The 25,471-nt window shown below is 39.4% G+C and overlaps 1 protein-coding gene across 1 annotated transcript in view; it reads right to left on the bottom strand.

Moving 5' to 3' along the window:
- Positions 1-2,437: 2,437 nt before the first annotated feature.
- EFHB (EF-hand domain family member B) overlaps positions 2,438-25,471 on the bottom strand; it is a 56,333-nt gene continuing 33,299 nt past the window's right edge. The window contains exons 8-13 of the mRNA XM_075828616.1: positions 15,049-15,116; positions 8,226-8,380; positions 6,616-6,802; positions 4,167-4,325; positions 3,839-4,020; positions 2,438-2,660 (exon numbers count right to left, since the gene is read on the bottom strand). Of these exons, the coding sequence (XP_075684731.1) occupies positions 2,529-2,660; positions 3,839-4,020; positions 4,167-4,325; positions 6,616-6,802; positions 8,226-8,380; positions 15,049-15,116 (883 nt within the window). The 3' untranslated portion in view covers positions 2,438-2,528. The remainder of the gene's footprint in view (positions 2,661-3,838; positions 4,021-4,166; positions 4,326-6,615; positions 6,803-8,225; positions 8,381-15,048; positions 15,117-25,471) is intronic.

Raw genomic sequence — 25,471 nt, 5'->3', positions numbered from 1 at the left:
AAGACGCAGATAAAACAGAAAAGTCAAACTTTGTACAGATAAAGTCTGGTTACTGACATACTGGCAAAATCCCCCCCCCCCCCCCCAGGCCAGTGCCAATTCAGCCTTTAGCTGGGTACCGGAGCACTTTGATATCGATTGCTTGGGATGCACTTCCTCACAGTACCATTTAAAAGGTATCCTGGTCCTAAAAAAGTGCTCATTCTGGGCTTAAACTCTGGGCACCACCTGAAGTATTCCACTAGTAGCATATCATGGCTTATTTACAGGGGTTTTCCCACAATAAACATTTATCACAACGTAGGTGATAAGTGATAGATCTTTGGGACCCCCAGCATACACTAGTAGAGTAATCCTAAGTTCCCCAGCTTTCACTAGTATGGGGGTCCTGAGTCCCCTGTTTCTCCTCACTGGCACAAATGTGGTGAGGAGGAGATTGTATGGAGAGGCAGGTGAGCCTGTGCCTTGCTACTCCATACAATCTCTATGGGAAATACAGATGTGGGCAGCACCGAATTAGGCAGGACGGACACTTTAGGCAGAATGGATAAACTTTGTAATGCTAAATGTAAGGCCTGAGGGGGTAGAGCATGACACTGGGATTCAAAGAAAGAGAGATTATCCATTACACATTTTTTTGAATGACCTTGTAGAGGGATTACACAGTAGAGTATACATGTTTGCAGTTGATACGAAACTGTATAAAGTAATGAACACAAAGGAGGACAATTTTCTTTTACAAATGGATCTGGAGAAGTTGGAGGCTTGGGCAAAGAAGTGGGAAATGAGGTTTAAAGCAGATCTGTTATCAGACTAGTTTGCGCTATGTAAGGGCAGCATAATATGGGGACAGGTCCGCTCTACTCTTAGCAAAAATTCTGTTTAGGTAATAGGAGAGATCAAAAACGACATCAGACTCATAGTTATGAGTTCGGTATATTTCTGAGGATTTCCCCCACCCCTCTGAGCAATGGTTGATGGCTGACTGCTGTGTATCTTTAAATTTTCCCACATGTATTTCTCTCAGATGATAGAAAACTTAACACTACTATAATAGGCACTGTGCCCTCTTAGCCATGTACTCTGGAAACAATAGAATAAATGTTTTTGAACCCTGCAAAAAAGTGCTGCTCCTATTGAGCTTGATGACCTCATTAAAAAGTCGTTTAACACTTTCTTTTCTAGGACATTTAGAGAAAACACATTAAAGGGTTTACCACTACTGCCTATGAATAATTTTAAGCACATCTGCCACCCATTTTTGAGCTATAATCAATGATACATTGCAATATATCCTCATGGGAGGTTTCAATAAAATGACATCTTACTTTTTTTTAGCTTGCTATTCAGTTGGCTTTAAAAAATGAAATGGACTGTCACACAGAAGGGAGTGGAAGGTCACAAGACAGGTGAAACATAGGGGAAACTGCTAAATTAATACTGTATATTCATGAGCAGAATTCAGGAAGATGACAGTGTGAGTTGTATGAAGACAATGACCTTCTCATGGTGAAGAATATATTTATTATACCATTCTAACATGATTTCTGCAAAAACATAGAGAAATAGAATTTTGTTTACCGATACTCTTTAAAAGAATAAAGAATAACCAAATGGGGCAGATTTCCATCACACAGAACCAATTGCTTTTAGTACCACCTTGGTGAACAAAACGTAAAACCCATGTGTTAACTTGGTTTTATAAAGTAACTTCCATATATGATGCTAACTCACCAGCAATATTCTAGCAGTTTAATTTGTTTCTTCCCAGCTTAGTTGTATCTATATATTTTGAACCCTTTCATTATGGGCAGCTTGTCATGTGATCTCAGTCTGACCCCCAAAATAGACCATTCTCTCATGTGTAGACAGGAGGTCACTCTCCCCTGTGTAGATCACACCCCGTGAACTACAGAATAACATCACTTATCAAATCTACAAGCAGTTGACTGAGAAAGCAGTGTGAAGCTGCATCACAAAGAAATACACTGAGACTCTGAAGTGTGAGGACAGAAGTTCTATGTCAATGATCACTTGCTGCGTGTGATGAGACTCCACCCCCTCTGCAAAGCCAGAGGCATCATGGTAAATGTAGACTGCATTAGAGAACCCATATCAAAGGGTAATAAGTTACCAAGATGGCAGACAACCCATAAATGACGCGTTTACTAAAACAGGTATACACAAGAGCCTCTACATTATTCTTTAATGATAGCCTGTGCTGCAATATATAGGCAAACAAGAATTGCTGGAGTGCTTCTTTAATAAACTCTCATAATGTATTTTCAGTGGGGGCTTCAACATGTATATCCATTATATCAATAATAACAAAATGCGCATTTAAAGAGAATTATATGAAATACAATTACCCATGCATATAACAATTTCCATAAAACGTATGTGAAATACCTGAACAATACAAAAATGAATCTTTGCAATGGCTCCACAATTTATTTCCAGGGTAATGATATATTTAATAAAATTCATTAAAGTCAAGCAATTGAGTATAATTTGGAGTTTGACTGCATTTAATCTAAAACACTCCTTATTGTCTCAATAGAAACTTCTCCTTTTGGATGTCTCTTTGCAGCCAATTTCCACAGCTCTTCAAAAGTGTTATCCGGAATATTTACACCAATATTGTGTAGAATCTGTGCAAGCTGCAAAATAATTTTCAATATTGGTGAATTAAATGTATAAAAATCTGTACAATGCATCACCAGCTCTAGAGAACTGCAAATGTGGATCTTTAAAGTATTCTACACTAATCGTAAATGCACTTCAAATGTGTTCTAACGGTATAATTTTTTTATTAAAAATAAGCTTGAAAAGTCAATCTACCCTTGAACACCAATTTAAAGTTTATATATGGAAATAAACTACATAAAAAAATTTAAGGGGTTTTTCTGTTTTATATAAGTAAAGCATAATCGTGTATGAAGTGATTCTATTATTCTTTGTGTTTCAATACCCCATTTTTCAGATATCAGTTTGCGGTCAGTGAATACAAACATGTTGTTTAAATTCAGAGGCAGCAAACCGGTACATACCTAGTCCTGCTCTCAACTGAGAAGTGGAGACAATTGCATCCAGGCTAGACAATGTACTGTGAGCTAAATACATCAGCAGCTGCTACACAAATTTAAAGTCAGGCCCATTTTATTAAAAGTTCACACTGACCATTTATCATCACGAATGATCATAACGATAATTGGCTAGTATGAATGCAAAAAAAGATAAACGATAATCAATAAAACTATTGTTTAACTTAGATCTTAATGGATCGTGCTACTGTACAAATCATTGTTATCAGCAGCACAATTTATAAATGTCAATTACGTTCCTCAGTCGGCTAGGAGAAAACTAATCCCAGCTGCGAAGATCATTAGGACGGAAATGTCCGTTTGATACAAAGGAACGATTTTTAAACTGATTTAGGCTAAGTCAAAACGGCGGACAACTCGGCAGAACCCGACTGACCCTATTGTAAGTCAATGGGTCTGTCGGGGCTGCTGGTATCCATCGGTACAAATGGAAGTCAAAACACAGATGTGAACAGAGCCTTACATGGAATGAAAAACCAGGATAAATCTCTCTCTCTCTCTCTCTCTCTCTACTGTATCTACAATATTGCATGCCACATCCCTCACTTGCTACAATAAGAGGCTCATGCACATGACCACATTCGGGACCCGTATAATACATATTTTAAATATGTTCCAAATGCTTTTCCATTGTGTGCATAAGGCTTAAATGTGCACAGTAATAAAATCAGTGATCACTAAAAACAATCAAACTAAAACTATTGCATAACAAAGCTATAACAGTCTACTATTACCTCTTCCTTTGGTCGTGATTTAAAAATATCACGTTCGTAGACCATGTGTTGAGTAAAGACGGATGGAGATAACAAACCAAAAGCATTTGATTCATCCCCATAATTAGTTCTGTCACTGATCCTGCGAAATCTAGGAGGGGCAAGATCTGATCGAATAGTGGGAATGCCACAGGTCGGATAGCCTGAGTAACAAAAAAAATGTGAAAACAAATCAATCTACTCATCTTGTAGTGTTTGTTTTTAGGTTTCTAAAGTCAATAAACTATGATAATGAGATGTTTGTATATACTCTGATAATGTGCAGGATTGAAGATTGGACTGGACTTACAAGAAGAACCTGGACCTCCAACAACTGCATCGATCATGGAAGATGATGTCTGGTAAAATTCAGGAACTTGGTTTCCCTTTGAAAGAGTCTGGATTGTCTTGTCCGATGCCCCTTCTTCGGAAGTGAGATCCTCAGGTTTCAGATAACCTTCAAGTGAGACTACAGAAATGTCCTGTTTAAGTTTTTAAAGAATCTATACAGCTTTTTATGTGTTTAATGGCAACATTACCCATATTATCCATATAGCTTAAATCCAAAAATCTTTAAAATAGGTGGTCGAGGCATGTTCATATACATTCCCATATAATTAACCAGAACCAAAAGACTTCACAGAAATAAATTTAAAAATGAGTGAATAATATAAAATGGTGGTGATTGACATTCAACTCCACCCATAAGAGGATAAAAAAAACAAGAGATTTTCACGCTTTGATGGTCTAGATCATGTGATGCAGCGGTTTTAAAAGGTTAAAGGAGATTAGAAAAGTAGAGCTGCTTTCTTCTAAAAACAGAGCCACTGTGGTCCACGTCCTGGGTCTAGTGTTACAGTTCAGCTCAATTCACTGGAAGAAAGCAGCCATGTTTTTCTAATCTCATACCTCCCCTTTGACATTGTTTGCTGTACATTTCTATCTGATTCAACTATGAGGACAGGTTGAGAGCAGCAAAGTGACTTACTGGTTAGTATCAGTGTTCCCTCTCTTGTTCACATCACGCTTTTTGGCCTAAGTTTAGAATATACACCGGGAAAAGCGCCCGACATTAAGTTAAACCTAGGCTGTGACGGATGCCTAACCGTAGCAGCCGTCACCAATAGACTATTATTGGATGTGTCTTTTTTATGATTTATATATTAAACAGATCCTATAACACCCTATAGGTGACAGAGGCCACTGTTAGTTATCCGTCACAGGTATCCGCCACCCATAGACTATTATGATAACCATTTAACGTAACCTCTTGAAAAGCTTGTGATGAATATATTTAACGGATGCCTTTGACATATGCCATACAGTGACATACATCAGCCATAAGCTCCTATGTTGAAAAAAATATATACTGTGTGGTATACTTTTTTTGCTGGATCCTACTGTATGGAATAGCATAGTCTACTATGCTATTCCAAACCTCAAAAAGAGGTATAATAATGTATGCCAGTCTGACAGAGGCCAAAAGGACAATCCTTTGGCCTAATGGAGTTTTTGGACACGTTTAGCGTGTAAGTCGCCAGCTAAACGTACATCACTTACATAATGAGAACAAGTCCTGTGTATGCTCTGGAAAGGAAAGAGCGAAAACGAAATGCTAATGATCCAGACTAGACAATAGCAGCTCTACCTGTCTGCAGGATGTTTGACATTAAACTGTATAATTTCGAGATCACACTGCATATAGGAAACAGTGGTTAGTGCTGTTGCCCTGCAAGTACAAAAGTCCTTGGTTTGGATCTGGCCAAGGACAAAATCTGCATGGAGCTTTTATTCTCTCCCTGTACTTGTGTGTGTTTTCTCTAAATACCCTCTAAAAATCTGACATCTTGTGAAATTGGCAAGTACTGATGGGAATTCTGACAGTCTCTGTACAGCGATGCGGAATATGTTGGCACAATATAAATAGCAGGAGCCAAATGTATAAAAAAGGTGACAAACTGAACACTTCACATGGAAACTAAATAGAATTGAGATGAATTAATCAAAATATTACTACTATGAACAGGTAAAAAGCCAAGACATCTTGAACACCACCCAATACCAGATAAAATAAAATAAAATCCCAGGGTAATATTTAAATTGAGAAACCACACAGCACAAAAAGAAAATAAGACCTGGTTAACCCCACTGGTTGGTATAATACAGCATATTTATTAACACCGATGTGCCGCCAGTGCTTCTAATAACAGTGCACACGCTATTTGATGAATGTGGAGCAGCTACGGGACTATGAAAGGTTGTATCTAGCATAGCACATTGTCACTTTCCTGTACAGCAAAGGGGCCACTATTAAATAAGTGGCACAGTGGGTGACTTGCAAGTCACAATTCTTTCTTTAAGAGACTTCACAAGTGGTGGGGGGGGCTTAAATATTCAGCCTAAACACTATTTCTTCCGATGCAATTGCATTGGTAAATATACCATAATATGTGCTCTGATAGATATGCACAAATATACTGTGTTGAGATATAGTGGTACCTACACTTTAGTTTTGTGTGTTTTGTTGTTGTTGTTGTTTTTTAAACCAAAAACAAACAAATATCGACACAAGGAAGAAGAAATTAACAAACTGCTTCCAATCCTTTTCTGGGATCTATTAATAAAGAAAGTATCTGTCCAAACGTAACTTGAACAAACCTTTGTCATTTTTGTTTTAAAGATACATAAATGTTAGTAATTTTATAAAAGTGCATCCACATAAATGTAAATAAATAAATACCGGAAATTTTTATTCTTACCTGGTTTTCCAATCAACATTTTATCTTTCCAGTTCAGAAAGTTTGCAAATTCTATGAAATTAATCAAACCATCTTTGTCTACATCACAGTATTCTAGTAAAGAGTCTAAAAGAGCAGCGTCCAAATCAAGGCCAAATTGGTCACAGGTCTTTTTTAAATCATTCTTATCGATTTTTCCATCCCCATTCTGAGGAAAAAAAATATATTGACGTAAATGAAAATTAGGACAAATAATTTAATTGTTACTATTAAGATTAATTGTATTTATGTAGATGCCCTGTGGCATGCACAGGATTTGTTAGGGCCTGTTCACATCAGCATTGGCTTTCCATTCCGGGGTTCCGTCTGAGGTTTCCGTCGGATGAACCCTGCAACGGAAAGTCAAACTGAAACCACAGCTTCCATTTCAGTCACCATTGATATCAATGGTGACGGAAACATTGCTTATGGTTTCCATTTGTCACCATTCCGCAGATTTCCGTTTTTCCGACTGAATCAATAGCGGAGTCGACTGCGCTATTGATTCTGTCAGAAAAACGCAAACCTGCTGGAATGGTGACGAACGGAAACCATTAGCAATGTTTTCATCGCCATTGATATCAATGGGGACTGAAACGGAAGCTATGGTTTCAGTTTGACTTTCCTTTGCGGGGTTCACCCGACGGAAACCTCAGACGGAACCCCGGAATGGAAAGCCAATACTGATGTGAACAGGCCCTTAGATGTAAAAGGCCCATTGGCAGGGTCCGGACAAGCTCTGTTGGTGTCAAAGGCGGTGGTTTCAGATGGCATCCCACTCCCTCGGTTCCTGAAGTTCAGCATCATAATTGTTAAATGAACAATCATTTTTTTCCAACTGTCCCCTGTGGCTCCTTTCCCACCAATCCCCAGTATTCTTATTTATGCAGGGAAACACTGATTAGTAAAAAAAAAAAAAAAATAAAGAAGAGGTAGAATATTAACTTTTTCGTTTTTAAATCCATACGTTTAACGCCCTAAGGGGGAGTTCACACAGAGTTTTCTGACGCGGAAACTGCGCCGTAAAACGCGCCAAAAAACAGCCGAAAATGCCTCCCATTGATTTCAATGAGAGGCGGAGCCGTTTTTTTTTCCCGCGAGCGGAAAAACCGGCTCGCGGGAAAAAGAAGGAACATCCCCTGTCTTCGGGCGTTTACACCTCTGACCTCCCATTGACATCAATGGGAGGCAGAGAAAGCGGATTTTGTGGCGTTTTATGCCTGCGGCGCTCAATGGCCGCGGGCGAAAAACGCAGCGAAAATCGTCATGCAGGCAGAGGAAAATCTGCCTCAAAATTCCAAACGGAGGCAGATTTTACGCCTGCAAAAAACACTGAGTTGAACTCACCCTAATAGTGCCCTAGGAAACTGTCTACTCTGTCTATTAAATCCGTAATATGGTGGCGCAATGAGGCACCATATAACAGCATACAGAGTTTCTTCATGCACGTGGTTCTGCGTAATAGTCTCTGCTTCTTACTTTGTTTCTTTATATGGACCTTCTGATGATATTAGCAATGTATAATTCTATACATATACATATATTATGCAAGGACACACAAATATTGATACTTAATCAGTACAGCAGCCAACCTTATCATAATGCTTGAAAGCTTCCTGTAATGAGGTAAAATGATGATGGTTTGCTTTCTTCAAGTGTTGCTGAATAGTCGCCAATATGGCCCTTTGCTTGTCTTTACCACGTAGATAATCTTTGGGGGTTCTGTAGTGAAGAATATCTCCAACTCCTGAATGAGAATCAGAATGAAACTACAGTTTTATTTAGACTTAAGGACTAATCATACATTTTATTCCAGCTTTAAACATAATCCCTTGAATTTACATACTGCTCTTACAAATACTTTTACTGAACCATCATTAAAGGGGTTGTCTCAGAGTAGATAAATGGGTCTGCTTGTTTTGCCAGGAATAGCAACACTTTTGTCTGCAATACCAGACACAGTCCATGGACAAAAGTGGCGCTCTTTTTTAAAAAAAAACAAACAAGTGGACCCTTTTTAAAAATCTCAGACAACCTGTTTAAGGGCTAGTTCACACGGCGAGTCCCGCCGCAAAATCCGCCATGGAACTATTCCTCACTCCTATTGATGTCAATGGAAGGTACAGGCAGAATCCGCCCGAAGAACGAGCAAGACGCTTCTTTTCCCCGCTAGCTGAAATAATCAGATAGCAGGAAAAAGAACCATCAGACTCCCATTGAAATGAATAATAGGAGTCCATATGCAAATTGCCTCTGTGTGAACATACCCTATAGGTAATAAAGTGTTGTTACTTTATAGAAATATATCATGTCCCTAACTTTTTCAGATCAGGGCAGACCCCCTTAGTCTTCTAATTGCCTTAGGATCTCTAATCAGCCTGTAGTTACCTATGTGTTCCATTAAGAAATTTCATGTGTCAGTCTCTTACTTGTTCTTTAACTTGCTGCTTCTATCGCTATATATATATATATATATATATATATATCACACTTGGGGTGCCGCATAGCAACAGTCTGAATCAGGCCATATGTCATCTGCAGGATCTGACAAAAGACCATAGGGGGAAAAAGTCTAATTCAAAATGTAGGCATCTGAGCTTTAGGGATTGCGACATTCCCCTCCCAGACAACTATGAATATAATAGATGCCCTTCAGAATCCTGCAGGAAAACGGTCAATGCAGGACAAAGTAATCCGGGTTAAAGATTACGTACAGGACTCATGAAAGAGCTCAGCTATCCAGTCGAGCCAAACGCAGCTCTCTGCAGCAGACTTGGTCCATCCTGTTATCAGATAAAGAATTGTGGATGAGGATGAGGAAGTAGAGAAGATCTTGTTCCATGTTAAAAAAAAAAAAAAACTACTTTTAAAAAAACTCATCCAGTCAGTGAACCAGGATAATGATCAAGGGGAAGCACGAGAATCTACCTCTAGGGGGCCTAGGGCCTTCAAAGTGGACTATACGCTTAAGAAAGCAAAGATGGCTGAATGGACATATCTGGAAAAGACCCAGTACTCTCCAAAAGATTTTGTGAATGTGTCCGTCACCTAAGAAGATATCCAACTTGTCTCGACACACCGTGGTTCCAACGGATGATGGATCAAATCTTCAGGACCCCAGGGATAGGCGGGTCAACTGTTCAATTAGAGGTTACAATGCAGCTTCTGCTCAGTGTTGCTGTCCCTACTGCCTCTAATGAAGTTGCCAAGAGGTTCCAGAAAAGTATTGTTCAAATCTAGAAGGATATTGACTCCAGAGTACACATAGATGATATTCAGGCATTGTGAACCTAGCTGCTGTAAGGCAACTTACCAACACGTTAAATTTGCGGCCAAGATGCTCTTTATGGCTTAAGCCCTGGGTGGCTGATAATGCCCCTAAATATAATCTTTCTGGCATCCTCTATAAGCCAGGTAGGCTTTTTTGGTTCAAGATTGATAAGCTCATGAAGGGTCTGGCGGATTACAAAGAAAAATCCTTTACTCAGTCCTTTTCAGGCAGAGGTATAATGTCCAGAAGACTCCGCTCTCCCCAGAAATTTCAACCATCCAGACCCCAGTTCAGAGAGGTCAAGGTTCCTAGAGAACTATTGCTAGGTGCCACAGAGGTACCAACAAGGACAAAAGACTCGAGTTCTGACCCCAGAAGCGCCCATCTAATTCTCCCGGTGTGACAAAGACCATTCCGACCGGAGGTCATCTTACTTATTTCTCAGACGCCTAGGTCCCATCCATTTCGGACCCTAGGGTCCTAAAAATCATATGCTCCGGATATTTCAAAGATTTTCAAAATCTTTTTCTAGACAGATTTGTCCTGACCAGCCTTCTTCCCTACAGGTAGCAAGCGTCTCTAAAAAAAATACATTTTGTATTTTCTCTAGAAAAACGTTCTGGAAGATGTTTGGGTGGCCGAAAAATGTTCAGGCCTGTACTTCCATGTGTCTCTTGTACCGAAACACTTAGAGAAGAGAGTATGATAATCGTCATATTTGGAAGAAGACATTCCGTATGGAGACAATTAAGTCAGTTATGTCTATTCTGGATCGGGAGATTATGTGCTGCCCCGGATTTGAAGGAAGCCTAATTTCACGTTCCAGTATATCAGATACACAGGAGATACCTAAGAATTGCTTTCTAACTCAAGGGAGTAGTCAGATGCCTGCAGTTCACCGCTCTTCCCTTTGGAATATTCTCAGCTTTTACAAAGGTGGTGTCGGCAATGGCAGCATCTCTCAGAACTTGACAGCTATCCATGCTTCCCTATCTGGACAATTGGTTCATAAAAGGCATCATCAGACGAATCTCTTCTAGACCATCTCCATTGCACTCTCTCCTATATCCAGCTAGGCTGGATCGTAAACTGGGAGAAGTAAGATGTGTAGCCAGCAGCAATAAAAAAAAAGAATTTGGGGTTAGTTATAAACTTGAAAGGCTTATGGTCTCCTCGTTTTGAGCCTCTTGAAAAGGTTTACCAAATATTCCTATTCCTAAAGGTGGTGACTTTTGTGCTAACCATAATGTCAACCAGACTAAATCCCTTCCTGTCTGCTATCCTGAGCTCTTCTATGATAAGCAGCGTAATCTCAATTTCCTTGACCTCTCCCCAAGGGTTTAAAAATCAACCTAGATAAATCTCGTGAGATCAGAAAGGTGGAGAAGCTTCTGATGCTTTTTTCAGGCAAAAATAAGGTAGATTTGAGTAGATGGACTAAGGAGGCTACAAAATTATCTTTTGTCTCAAGATTTGGAGCCACCCATGATTGTTAAGGCCCATTCTACTGGTGCTGTTTGAACACCATGGGCAGAAAGGTGTCTGATCCTGTTGGATCAGACCTGAAGTGCACCCTTGTTGAGCTCACACTTCACTTTTATCAACCATTGGATCAGACCTGAAGTGCACCCTTGTTGAGCTCACACTTCACTTTCATCAAATATTGGTTAATTACTAGGTTTTCAGATATCACAGCCTTTGGGAAGGTCTTTTCTAAAATACAGTTTTCAGGAGCGGTTACTTTTTGCTACATTCCCATTATTGTGCTGCTCATTAGGACATTAGGGAAGTGTTGATTTCCAATGTTAATCTGTTTTCCCTTAGTCCTAAAAGAAGCACATGTCGCTCGCCCCCCCCCCCCATACTTAATTTGTCATACATTCTTTATAATCAATACACCTATGTTGGGGTTGGCACTAACCTATATAGTACAGAGGTGTGGGTCTGTTAATTATTTTATTATTAAAACTTTGTCTGCCCTACTAGTATACAGGTACAGAAATACCCCTTTATTGTGTTACTGTTCGGAAAAAAGATTAGCATAAGAAGTCAATGCTTCTGAGTTAAAGGGGTTTTTCACATACATTGGTGTTATATTAATAGTAGTATAGTAAAGTATTGCTGGTCGTCCTATAACTGGGACCTATACTGATTCCTAGAGAAAATTCACCACAGTACAAAGAGCAGTTGCTCCTCCGGCTATTTCCCCTAGAAGAGTATGACTCACGTCCTGGTTTTGATGGCTGTTCCAATGGTAGGACCCCCACTGTTTAGACATTGATCATATATACTATAAAAATGCCATCAATGTCAGTGTTGAGAAAACCCAATGTAAGGGTAAAAAAGGTAAAAAAATAATATTAGACTGCTGTAAGTAATGAAGATGAAAAAAATTTAAGATTTGGAAAATTGCTTTATTAAGTTTGCTGTAAGCTTAGTATTCTGTAACACATTATTTCAATAATTGTGTGTATCCAGGAGTGACGTTTAATTTCTTTCTTGCATATACAGTGAAGGAAGTAAGTATTTGATCCCTTGCTGATTTTGTAAGTTTGCCCACTGTCAAAGACATGAACAGTCTAGAATTTTTAGGCTAGGCTAATTTTACCAGTGAGAGATAGATTATATAAAAAAAAAAAAACAGAGAATCACATAGTCAAAATTATATATATATGTATTTGCATTGTGCACAGAGAAATAAGTATTTGATCCCCTACCAACCATTAAGAGTTCAGCCTCCTCCAGACCAGTTACACGCTCCAAATCAACTTGGTGCCTGCATTAAAGACAGCTGTCTTACATGGTCACCTGTATAAAAGACTCCTGTCCACAGACTCAATTAATCAGTCTGACTCTAACCTCTACAACATGGGCAAGAACAAAGAGCTTTCTAAGGATGTCAGGGACAAGATCATAGACCTGCACAAGGCTGGAATGGGCTACAAAACCATAAGTAAGACGCTGGGTGAGAAGGAGACAACTGGTGCAATAGTAAGAAAATGGAAGACATACAAAATGACTGTCAATCGACATCGATCTGGGGCTCCATGCAAAATCTCACCTCGTGGGTATCCTTGATCCTGAGGAAGGTGAGAGCTCAGCCGAAAACTACACGGGGGGAACTTGTTAATGATCTCAAGGCAGCTGGGACCACAGTCACCAAGAAAACCATTGGTAACACATTACGCCGTAATGGATTAAAATCCTGCAGTGCCCGCAAGGTCCCCCTGCTCAAGAAGGCACATGTACAGGCCTGTCTGAAGTTTGCAAATTAACATCTGGATGATTCTGAGAGTGATTGGGAGAAGGTTCTGTGGTCAGATGAGACTAAAATTGAGCTCTTTGGCATTAACTCAACTCGACGTGTTTGGAGGAAGAGAAATGCTGCCTATGACCCAAAGAACACTGTCCCCACTGTCAAACATGGAGGTGGAAACATTATGTTTTGAGGGGTGTTTCTCTGCTAAGGGTACAGGACTACTTCACCGCATCAATGGGAGAATGGATGGAGCCATGTACCGTCAAATCCTGAGTGACAACCTCCTTCCCTCCACCAGGACATTAAAAATGGCTCGGGGCTGGGTCTTCCATGACCCGAAACATACAGCCAAGGCAACAAAGGAGTGGCTCAAAAAGAAGCACATTAAGGTCATGGAGTGGCCTAGCCAGTCTCCAGACCTTAATCCCATCGAAAACTTATGGAGGGAGCTGAAGATCCGAGTTGCCAAGCGACAGCCTCGAAATCTTAATGATTTACAGATGATCTGCAAAGAGGAGTGGGCCAAAATTCCATCTAGCATGTGTGCAAACCTCATCATCAACTACAAAAACCGTCTGACTGCTGTGCTTGCCAACAAGGGTTTTGCCACCAAGTATTAAGTCTTGTTTGCCAAAGGGATCAAATACTTATTTCTCTGTGCACAATGCAAATAAATATATATAATTGTGACAATGTGATTTTCTGTTTTTTTTTAAATATAATCTATCTCTCACTGGTAAAATTAATCTAGCCTAAAAATGCTAGACTGTTCATGTCTTTGACAGTGGGCAAACTTACAAAATCAGCAAGGGATCAAATACTTATTTCCTTCACTGTAATTAAAGAATTTTTAGCCAACCACAGAAAAAAAATAAGCAACCCTACTTGATGTGATTGGCTAAAGATTTGCCATTACAAGTAAATCTGAACAACTCTTTACTAGGGACCACTGCAAGTGTAGTTCACTTTGTCAGAAAGAAGTATAATGGGGCACCAATTTTCACATGTAGAGCAATTTTTTCTTTAAATCAAAAGATGTTCTCATAGCCTCAAAAATGTAAACTGCGCTATGTCTATTCTAAAGGGGTAAATGGGTCCTCTTTTAAGGGGATCACTGGGTCTAACAAAGACAGTTTATTAAAGTAAGAATACTATGTGCTTACACTTTATGCAGGAGTTCCATCCTTAAAGGGTTATTCCCATCATAGAATCTTGGGAGGATATGTCATCACTTTCTGAGTGTGGGGGTCTAACTATCAGTACCAGCAACCGTTCCTGACATTGAAGGGACTGCAGTGCTGCTTTAGTGCTGTGGCCCATTCGCTGTTTTTCCCTGCACTGCGGTAATTCCAGCCACCCACTTTGCAGGGAACTGCAGGATAACTCCATTCAATTGACTAGGGCCGTGCTGCAGTACCCTGCACAGCCAGTAGCAGAAAGTCGTGCTGTGCAGGGAAAAACATTTAAAGGGTTGCATTGCTGCAACAATTTCAATCTCAGGATCAGTAGCGATCCTTTTAGTCTGACCACCACCGATCAGAAAGTAATGGCATTTACTAGGGATATGTCATTACTTTCTGTGAGAATAAGAATGGGTACATAGAAGACTACGTAATTATTCCTTATATCTTTACTACATTACAAAGAAATAACACCTAATAAACTGTATTTGTTAGTCCCGGAGAACCTCATTAAGACTCAGGCTTGGAAAGCATGCTGTCTGACAAGTTCTATAATTATGTACAACCTTATTTAAGTCATGTACAATGTACTCAGACTTTGCACTTTGTTCACTCCACAGTTGTCAGTTTACTTAAACACATAAAAAAAAAAAAAAAGACATGAAATGTAAAATTATATTTTCACATTTAAAAAGATTTATTACCATATTTTTCAGGTTGAAGAAGAATTCCAAACGTGTGATCAGCAGGAACTTTTAAAGTGTCTGCAATCCTGTGAAGTATATAAAATATTGTTTTCACACCTAAGTAGGAAATATCACAAATGTAATAACAGTTCTATTATGCAGTCAGTGTAGTACAATGATTTCCTTTTAATTGAGGATATTTTAGATGTTGTAGATATTTTAACGCCTTAGTGACCACCAATACGCCTTTTTACGTCGGTCACTAAGGGGCCTTAGGCTAGGCTGACGCCTTTTTACGTTCGCCTAGCCTAAGTCCTGCACGGGTCTCCCGTGCAGCCAGGAGCCGGGGCTCTGCTGTCTGATGACAGCTGAGCTCCTGCTCCAACGCCCGCGATCGAAGTTTATTTCGATCGCGGCCATTTAACCCGTTAAATGCCGCCGTCAATAGCGACCGCGGCATTTAACTTTGTTTATAGAGGGAGTGCGCTCCCTCTGTCACCCATCGGCGGCCCGCGAATGCAATCGCGGGTCTCCGATGGGCTGTCATGGCAGCCGGGGGCTTGATAAAAGCCCCCAGGTCTGCCCTGGACATATGCCTGTTAGGACGCGCCGGAGGCACGTCCTAACAGATTGCCTGTCAGATTTACACTGACAGGCAATAATGCTCTGGTATACGAAGTATACCAAAGCATTATAGCAGCGATCGGAAGATCGCACAGTAAAGTCCCCTAGTGGGTCTAGTGAAATAAGTCATCAAAGTGAAATAAAGATTATTAATAAAAAGTACAGTAAAAAAATAAATAAAACCATTTTTTTCCATAAAAAGAGGTTTTATTTAGTAAAAGTGTAAAAAAAAAAAAAAGTACACATATGTGGTATCGCCGCGACCGTAATGACTCCATTAATAAAGTTAATATGTAATTTAAACCGCAAAGTGAACACCGTAAAAAAAAAACGCCAAAAACAATGGCGAAATTGCAATTTTTTTCCATTGTCCCTCAAAAAAGTCATAATAAAAATGAATCAATAAGTCCCATGCACCCCAAAACAGTACCATTCAAAACTATGTCTTGTCCCGCAGAAAACAAGCCCAAAAAATCACTACATTGATGGAAAAATAAAAAAATTACGGCTCTTGCAAAGCGATGATGCAAAAACAAATAATTTTAGTTCAAAAGTGTTTATATTGTGCAAAAGTCGTAAAACATAAAAAAACCTCTACATATGTTGTATCGCCGTAATCGTACCGACCCATAGAATAAAGGTAACATGTTATTTACGTCGCATAGTGAACGGCGTCAATTTAAAAACGCATAGAACAATGGCGGAATTTCAGGGTTTTTTTATAATCCCCCCCAAAAAGGTTAATAAAAGTTAATCTAAAAATTATATGTACCCTAAAATGGTGCTATTAAAAAGTACAACTAATCCCGCAAAAAACAATTCCTCATACAGCTATGTAGATGAAAAAATGAAAACGTTATAGCTCTTTGAATGCGACTATAGAAAAACGAATAAAATAGCTTGGTCATTAGGGCCTAAAATGGGCTGGTCACTAAGGGTAAGTACCAATACTCTAAAAAGTTATAAGATTTTTTCAATACACTTTCAGTCTCAATTCCTTGTGATTTTCCAGATCTCTGCTGTCAGTCATGTGTCAGGTCATGTAGTGGACACACCAGTACTCTGCTCATTACAGTTCAGTTATCAGAGCTCTCTCATGTAACAAACCATGCACCTATGCGAGTATCACGTGGGGATAGTTTTTGTTCCCTGGAGGTAAACAATGAAGGTTTCCATTGAATGTAAGCAGAGATCTTGAAAATCATGAGGCGTTGACACAGAAAGTAGATTTGAAAACGTTATCATTTTTTATCATACAATTAATATGTTTTATTTGCTGAAACTGTAATACCCTTAACCCCTTAATGATGCAGTCTAGTTTGGGCCTTAAGGCTCAGAGCCCATTTATAAAATCTGACGTGTCAATTTATGTGGTGATAACTTTGGAATGAATGCCTTTATTAATCCAAGCGATTCTGAGATTGTTTTCTTGTGACACATTGGACTTTATGTTAGTGGTAAAATTTGGTTGATAAATTCAGTGTTTATTTGGGAAAAATAGCAAAATTTAGAGAAAATTTAGAAAAATTAGCATTTTTCTGAATTTAAATGTATCTGCTTGTAAGGCCGGATTTACACGAGCGTTGCGCATCTCGGACGTGAAAAACTGCAGTTTTTTCACGTCCGAGGTTCATCCGTACTCTGCGCTGCGGCGCGCGATGTTACGCATCCTCCATAGATTAGAGTCTATGGAGGGATGCGTGAAAAAATAAGACATGTCCTATTTTCTCACGGACACTTCACACGGTCAGTTGACAAAACGGGCGTGTGAACGGCCACACTGAATTACAAAGGTCCGTCTGACGGCCGTTGTTTCAACGGCCGTCACACGGACTTTTAACAGGTTCATGTAAATAAGGCCTTATTTACACGAACGTGTTAAACGTCCGTGTGACACACGGACCTTTGTAATTCAATGTGGCTGTTCACACATCCGTTGTTTCACGTCCGAGATGCGCAACGCTCGTGTGAATCCGGCCTAAGGCAGATGGTTATACCACACAAAATAGTAACTAGTTCACATATCCCTTATGTCTACTTTATGCTGGCATCATTTTCTGAACATTCTTTTATTTTTATAGGACGTTACAAGGCTTAGAACATAAACAGCAATTTCTCATATTTTGAAGAAAATTTCAAAAGCCTTTTTTCATAGATACTAGTTCAGTTTTGAAGTGGCTTTGTGGGGCATATATATTAGAAAACCCCATAAAACACCCCATTTTAAAAACTAGACCCTCAAAGTATTCAAAACAGTATTTAGAAAGTTTATTAACCCTTTAGGCATTTCACTAGAATTTAAAGCAAAGTGATGGTGAAATATTAAAATTACATTTTTTCTGCAGAAAGTGCCTTTTATTCCATTTTTAGCAAAGAAAGTTTTACCAGAGAAACGCAGCTCAATATTTATTGCCCAGATTCTGCAGTTTTTAGAAATATCCCACAAGTGGCCTCAGTGTCCTATTTTGGGGCCTTCTTTTTATTAGAATATATTTTAGGCACCATGTCAGGTTTGATGAGGTCTTTTTGTGCCATAACAGTGGAAACCCCCCAAAAGTGACCCCATTTGGCAAACTACACACCTTATGGAATCTATCTAGGGGTATAATGAGCATTTAGACCCCCACATGTCTTTTGAAGAATTTATTGAATTTAGGCCATGAAATTGAATATCAACATTTTTTCCACTAAAATGTTGATTATTTTTTGCAATTTTCACAAGAGATAAAGGAGAAAAAGCAACCCAAAATTTGTAATGTAATTTCTCCCGAGTACGTCAATACCCCACATGTGGTCATAAACTGCAGGTTAGACAAGCGGCAGGGCTCAGAAAGGCAGGAATGCTATTTGGCATGTAGATTTTGCTGGATTGTTTTCTGGGCGCCATGTCGCATTTGCAGAGCTTCTGAAGTACCAGTACAAGAGAAACCCCTTAAAAGTGGCTCCATTTTGGAAACTACACGCCTTGAGGAATTCATTTAGCGGTGTAGTGAGCATTCACACCCCAGGTTTTTTAAACATTTTATTAGTGAAAATGAAAAATTTTATTTTTTCAAAACATATGCAGTTTTAGCTCCCAATTTTTCATTTTCACAAAGGATAATAGTAGAAAACTACCACACAATTTGTTACTCAATTTCTTCCGAGTACGGCAATACCCCATATGTGGCCCTAAACTGCTGTTTGAGCACATGGCAAGGAGCGCCATTTGGCTTTCGGAGCGCAGATTTTGCTGGATTGGTGGTGTTCGGGCACCATGTCGCATTTGCAAAGCCCCTAAGGTACCATAGTGAAGTGGAAACACAGCAAAAGTGACCCCATTTTGTAAACTACATCTCTAAAGGCATTTATTATTTTCTTGGATAATAACGCCAGAGCTCAGGAGTGAAAGAGCACCCTGCACATTTGAGGTCTATTTTAGTGATTTTAACACCATTGGCCCACAATTGCATAAGCTCTGAGGTCAAACAGTAAAACAAACACACAAGAAGTGACCCCATTTTGAAAACTACTCCCCTTAAGGCATTTTTTTAAGGGGTGCAGTGAGTATTTTGACCTAAAAGGGATTTTTTTTTTACTAGAAAATAATGCGCAGTGGATTTTCAACTGACATGCTATTTTACTGCATAATATGTTGTGCCCAGTTTGTGCCACTGAAGACAAATACCTCAAACTGTTAAGTGGGTTCTCCCAGGTGTGGGAATGCCATATATGTGGACGTAAACTGCTGTTTAGGCACGCTGTAGGGCTCAGGAGTGAGGGAGCGCCACTTGGCTTTTGGAGCACAGATTTTGCTTGGTAGTAATTTTAATTGGGGTTTCCCTGGTATTTTAGTTTATAATGTAGAGGCATATATAATCTGTGCGGAGTACATCAGGGTATATGTAAACTGCGGAATACATCAGGGTATAATAAGAGGGTATAATAATTGGGTAAATAAATAATAATCCGCAGATGTTTGGCCGGTGTCGCACTGATAAATGGTGCCCAAACGTAACCCCTTTTGGAACACATTCTGCACCTTTTGTGTCACCATATTCTGAGAGCCAGAACTTTTTCTTTTTGTTCTACTGAGCTGTGTGAGGCCTTATTTTTTGCGGGACAATTTGTAGTTTTCATTGGTACCAATTTGGGGTACATGCGATTTTTTGATCAGTTTTTACTCTATTTATTAAGGGGCCATGGTGACTAAAAAACATCAATTCTACTATTGTTCTTTATTCTTTTACAGAGTTCACCGTGCACTATAAATGGCATATTCACTTTATTGTGCGGGTCGATACAATTACGGCGATACCATATGTATTTTGTTTTTTGTGTTTTACAACGTTTCAACACTAAAATACTTTTTAACAAAAATAATTTTGTGTTGCCATAACCTTTCTTATTTTTCCATCAAGAAAGCTGTGTGAGGGCTTATTTTTTGTGTACATGTGACTTTTTGATCTCTTTTTATTCAGTTTTTTGGGAGGTGAAGTGAACAAAAAATAGCAATTCTGGTATGGTTTATTATTATTTTTGTTATACGGCATTCACCGCGCGGGAAAGATATCAAAATATTTTTGTAGTACAGGCCATTACGGACGCAGCGATACAAATTATGTATAGTTTATTTTTTTATTTAATATTTTTACTTTTAGTACTTAAAACGCTTATCCACCGGATAGGTCATCAGTATAGGTCATCAGTATATGATCGGTGCGGGTCTGACACGGTCCCCGCACTGCTCCGCCACTACAGCTGCCTCAGGGCAGCGGATGTTTTGAACGGTATGCAGTAGTTGGAGCCGGAAGCAGATGTTTCCGACCACTGCATAGCAGCCATTCTGCAGGAACTTCCGCTCTGCTCCTATTCCCTAGAATAGGAGCAGAGCTGCAGTATTGCAGCTCGGCTGATATTCTTTGACCAGAACCATCTGTTTCCGGAAATATCATCCAGTGCCCGGAGGCAGCAAGAGTGGCGGATCGGTGCGGGGTTCGGGTGTCGGACACTCACCGAGACCTATCTGGTGTATAGGTCATCAGTTGTCGGAACGTAGAAAAAAACCTTTAACCCCTTCACGCATTATCACAAACATGCACGTCACAGGAAGGGTCCCCTTCCCACATTCTGACATGCATGTATTTGATCGAAGCTGTGCCTGCACAATCACCACAGGAACCCGGCTGTGACAGACAGCCAGGCTCCTGCTGAAATGGCTGGGATTGGAGAAATCTCTAATCGCAGCCGTTTAAGCCCTAAAATGCCACGGTCAATAGCGATCGCTGCATTTAAGTGGTATGACAGAGGGAGGGTGCTACCTCTGTCACCCATCGGCGGTCCGCAAACACAATCACCGGCAGCTGATGCGTTGCCATGGCAACTGGGCGACTAACAAAAGGCCCAATGCCTGTCATGACTATGTGCCTATTAGGTGGTGCCACGGGCATAGAATAATAGACTGCCTATCAGTTATATACTGACAGGCAGTTATAGTGAGTATAGCAAAAAATTATATCAAGGATCAGAAGATCAAATTGTAAAGTCCCCTAGTGGGACAAAAAAAAAATATTAAAAAGTTAAATAAAGTTTATGAAAAAAGAAAAAAATTGTGCATAGTAAAAATAAAACCATTTTTTCCATAAAAAATGGTTACATTTTGTAAAAGTCTCGAAAATAAATAAATAAATATATATATATATATATATATATATATATATATAAACAAAGAGAAAAAGCAGCACCGTTCCTTCCGTAGGGGGTGCAAAAGATTCCCGTTCGGACACTTGACCAGTGTCTCAGTAACCAATAACCTCCAAAATACGAGACAGCACTCCGGTATATGTGAAAAAATAGGATCACTTTAATGCGACGTTTCAGCCCTGCTCCATGGGGCCTTTCTCAAGCAGTACATTTCAGTGAACAGTGCACATTTAAATACATGATTTGTCAAAGAGCATAATTAAACAATAAAAAATACAATAAACACAGTATTGTACAGTTCTCTGTTTCCAGCAAAGATTTATAATAAAAATAGTAACAGTGCTTTTCCATGTGATTCTAGTAATCGTTGTGTATCATAGTTATTATGAGGGCATAACACCCATAATGTGTAAAAAGATCTAAATAAGATCTAATTGAATAAGTGACTATTCATAAAGTGCAGGTGCATAGCATACATGATTATTAAAAAATGCTTTAATCAATATTATTGAGCTCACCCTCTAGCGGATCCCCTCACTTCCTCCATGCTGTTTCGTTGTCTCGGTAACTTCCGGGAGCAGGTTAACCATGTGACCATTCATAACATTCCAGCCTGAGTCATGACACGCACTCGTACATGGAACGCATCTCGCGCATGCTCAGATCAATGAATTACGTATGTAATTGAATAACCCCTTGTGTCCCTTTCAGGAACAACACATTGTGAGTCAAATTTATATATTGCTTCTACCCTCTGGGTTAGTTTAGAGGCTCAACCAGCGGTGACAGTCCCCAATAGAAACGGAGATTCTACACCCTTGGTGGTACATAACACACAGCCTGATCCGTTATACACAGATCGTGCCTGTGTAGGGGTTATTCAATTACATACGTAATTCATTGATCTGAGCATGCGCGAGATGCGTTCCATGTACGAGTGCGTGTCATGACTCAGGCTGGAATGTTATGAATGGTCACATGGTTAACCTGCTCCCGGAAGTTACCGAGACAACGAAACAGCATGGAGGAAGTGAGGGGATCCGCTAGAGGGTGAGCTCAATAATATTGATTAAAGCATTTTTTAATAATCATGTATGCTATGCACCTGCACTTTATGAATAGTCACTTATTCAATTAGATCTTATTTAGATCTTTTTACACATTATGGGTGTTATGCCCTCATAATAACTATGATACACAACGATTACTAGAATCACATGGAAAAGCACTGTTACTATTTTTATTATAAATCTTTGCTGGAAACAGAGAACTGTACAATACTGTGTTTATTGTATTTTTTATTGTTTAATTATGCTCTTTGACAAATCATGTATTTAAATGTGCACTGTTCACTGAAATGTACTGCTTGAGAAAGGCCCCATGGAGCAGGGCTGAAACGTCGCATTAAAGTGATCCTATTTTTTCACATATACCGGAGTGCTGTCTCGTATTTTGGAGGTTATTGGTTACTGAGACACTGGTCAAGTGTCCGAACGGGAATCTTTTGCACCCCCTACGGAAGGAACGGTGCTGCTTTTTCTCTTTGTTTATTCTGCTGACTTACAAAGCTTTGCACGTTCAATTTAAATGTCTACTAACAAGGATCACCACCGAGGAACTGAACAACCAGATGTCTTCTCATATACTCAGGCTGATGTGGAGAGGATACTGCAGGGTGCAGTGGGAGATGTTGCCTTTTTATCCATACCATCAATTAAGGAATTAAAAAGGAAATATGAGAACGAAAAGAAAAAAACCATCACCATGGGACTACATTTGTCCACTCTGACCGAGTACTATAGAGCGCATAGGATCCCTAGAGGTATGAGATCCCAGATGAAACCCAACCTTTTTTTCCATAACAACGATTTTTGTATTCGCTACACCCAAATCTCCAATAAATATGCACTGGATATATTATTGCTCAATATTGAATATTTACAGAAAGATCTATCGACTGCTGAGGAAAAAGTGTGTGCAGCAGACATATCATTAAAATCTCTATTGACGACGCAAGAATATGATGATTATATGACCAAACTGAATATCTATCTAGAGAGGTTTCGGTCTGGTCTGGAAGAAACAAAACGACAGAAGTGGCAGAGAGATGTAGAGGACTATGCGAATGGGAATATTTATAATTGGCAAATAGAACAGAAGAATTCCCGCCGATTTGTGGGGAATGATTATTTACAAAATAGACGCATACGAAATGACGAAAAACGAAGCGTCAATCCTATGGTGGAGAGAGAGGAACGAGATTTTTTAGGACAAGCGATGGACGGAGGACGGATGAAAGACACCAACGAAGAACTCGACGGGGGGGAAGGAAGCACTTCAGGAAACGTAAACCCCAAACAACCCAGGCTGCCCAAAACAGTGATGACCCGGACACAGTCTCTTCGCAAGATGGACTATCCACAGAAACACTAGTGGTAAATATTTCTTCTGTCATATTAACCAAAGCTCAATACACCGTACTCAATAAGGGATTGTCATTTTGCCCTACGTCAAAAACCGACTGGTTCGAATTAGAACTGGACCTATATAGGTTTTACCGTGCAATTAAATTGAAGGCATGGTTTGCAGAGCGAGAATACGCTCGCGACAATGATGGGATGGGGGAATTGAAGTTATGTGATTTCGATCTTTCACTTAAAAGTGATTTTGTGCCCTTTTGTAACTTACCAGCGATAGAAACATTTATTACAGCTGTGAAATTGGATATCGATAGTTTGAAGATGAAATCTAATACCCAGAGATTTAAACACCCCAACATGACTAAAGAAGAAATAGAGGCACTGGCAGAACTAAAAGATAATAATAAGATAACAATCAAACAAGCAGATAAAGGGGGAGCAGTAGTAATCATGGATACTGAGGGATACATTGAAGAGATTAGGAGGCAGCTGCAAGATAGACAGGTTTATAGAGAGTTGATATCTGATCCTAAATTTATCATAGGAGGAGTCATAGAGAGAACATTAGAGGAAGCTATGCAGAATAACATAATTGATAAAGATCTTAAACAATTTTTGACCGTGATACATCCAGTTACACCCATATTTTATGTACTCCCGAAGATACATAAATCTCTTGTGAAACCTCCAGGTAGACCCATAGTTTCTAGTATAGGATCTATCCTGGGTAAAATCTCAATTTTTTTAGATAAAGCACTGCGCAAGTATGCCATTGAGGTCCCCTCTTATATCCGTGATACCTCTGACTTTCTACTGAAATTACGGGATATTAATATACCAGCTACAGCCCTGCTGTGTTCGTTCGATGTAGTGAGTCTCTACACATCGATCGATCATGACAGAGGGATTTCATCAATACGTAAAACCCTGATAAACAGTGAATATACACCTGCCTGTATAGAGTTTCTGCTTTCTCTGTTGAATATTGTTCTAAGACATAACTATTTTCTGTTCCAGGACCAGTTCTTCGTTCAGTTGAGGGGTACGGCGATGGGAGCCAATGTGGCACCAACGTATGCCAATATCTTTATGGCAACTTTGGAGAGAGAGTCGGTTTATGTATCCCACCACTTCAGACGGGTTCTGAGGTGGTGGAGATACATAGACGACATCTTCTTCATATGGCTGGGGACAGTTGAAGAACTAGATTTATTTCATAAATACATGAATAAAATAGACAAGGATGTACAATTCACTTTGGTACAATCGAGTACTTCAATACAATTTCTAGACACCACAATCAGCAAAATTGATACAAGATTAGCGTCAGATATCCATACAAAAATAACAGATAGGAACAATCTTTTGAGATACGAGAGTAGCCACCCAAGGAGCTTGGTAAGGGCATTACCGTATAGCCAATTACTAAGGGTAAGGCGAATAGTTGATGGAGATGAAACAAGTAATAAGAGACTAGATGAAATGGGTGATAAATTCACTAAACGAGGTTACCCTAGGAAACTGATACAATACCATAGGGACAGAGTCACGAAGTCTAATAGAGATGAGCTCCTTTCCACACAAGGATCCGAAAAAAACAAAAAGGATAATAATAGGAGAATACCCTTTATATCTACATTTAATGAATCAAGTAAAGATGTAGCAAAAATAATCAACAGACATTGGCCAATACTTAACAGTAACTTAAAATATGT

The sequence above is a fragment of the Rhinoderma darwinii genome, chromosome 5 (assembly GCF_050947455.1).
Source record: "Rhinoderma darwinii isolate aRhiDar2 chromosome 5, aRhiDar2.hap1, whole genome shotgun sequence".
In the NCBI taxonomy this organism is placed as follows: domain Eukaryota; kingdom Metazoa; phylum Chordata; class Amphibia; order Anura; family Rhinodermatidae; genus Rhinoderma; species Rhinoderma darwinii.
Note: the sequence above shows the minus strand (reverse complement) of the source record. Positions and strands in the feature narration are given on the sequence as shown.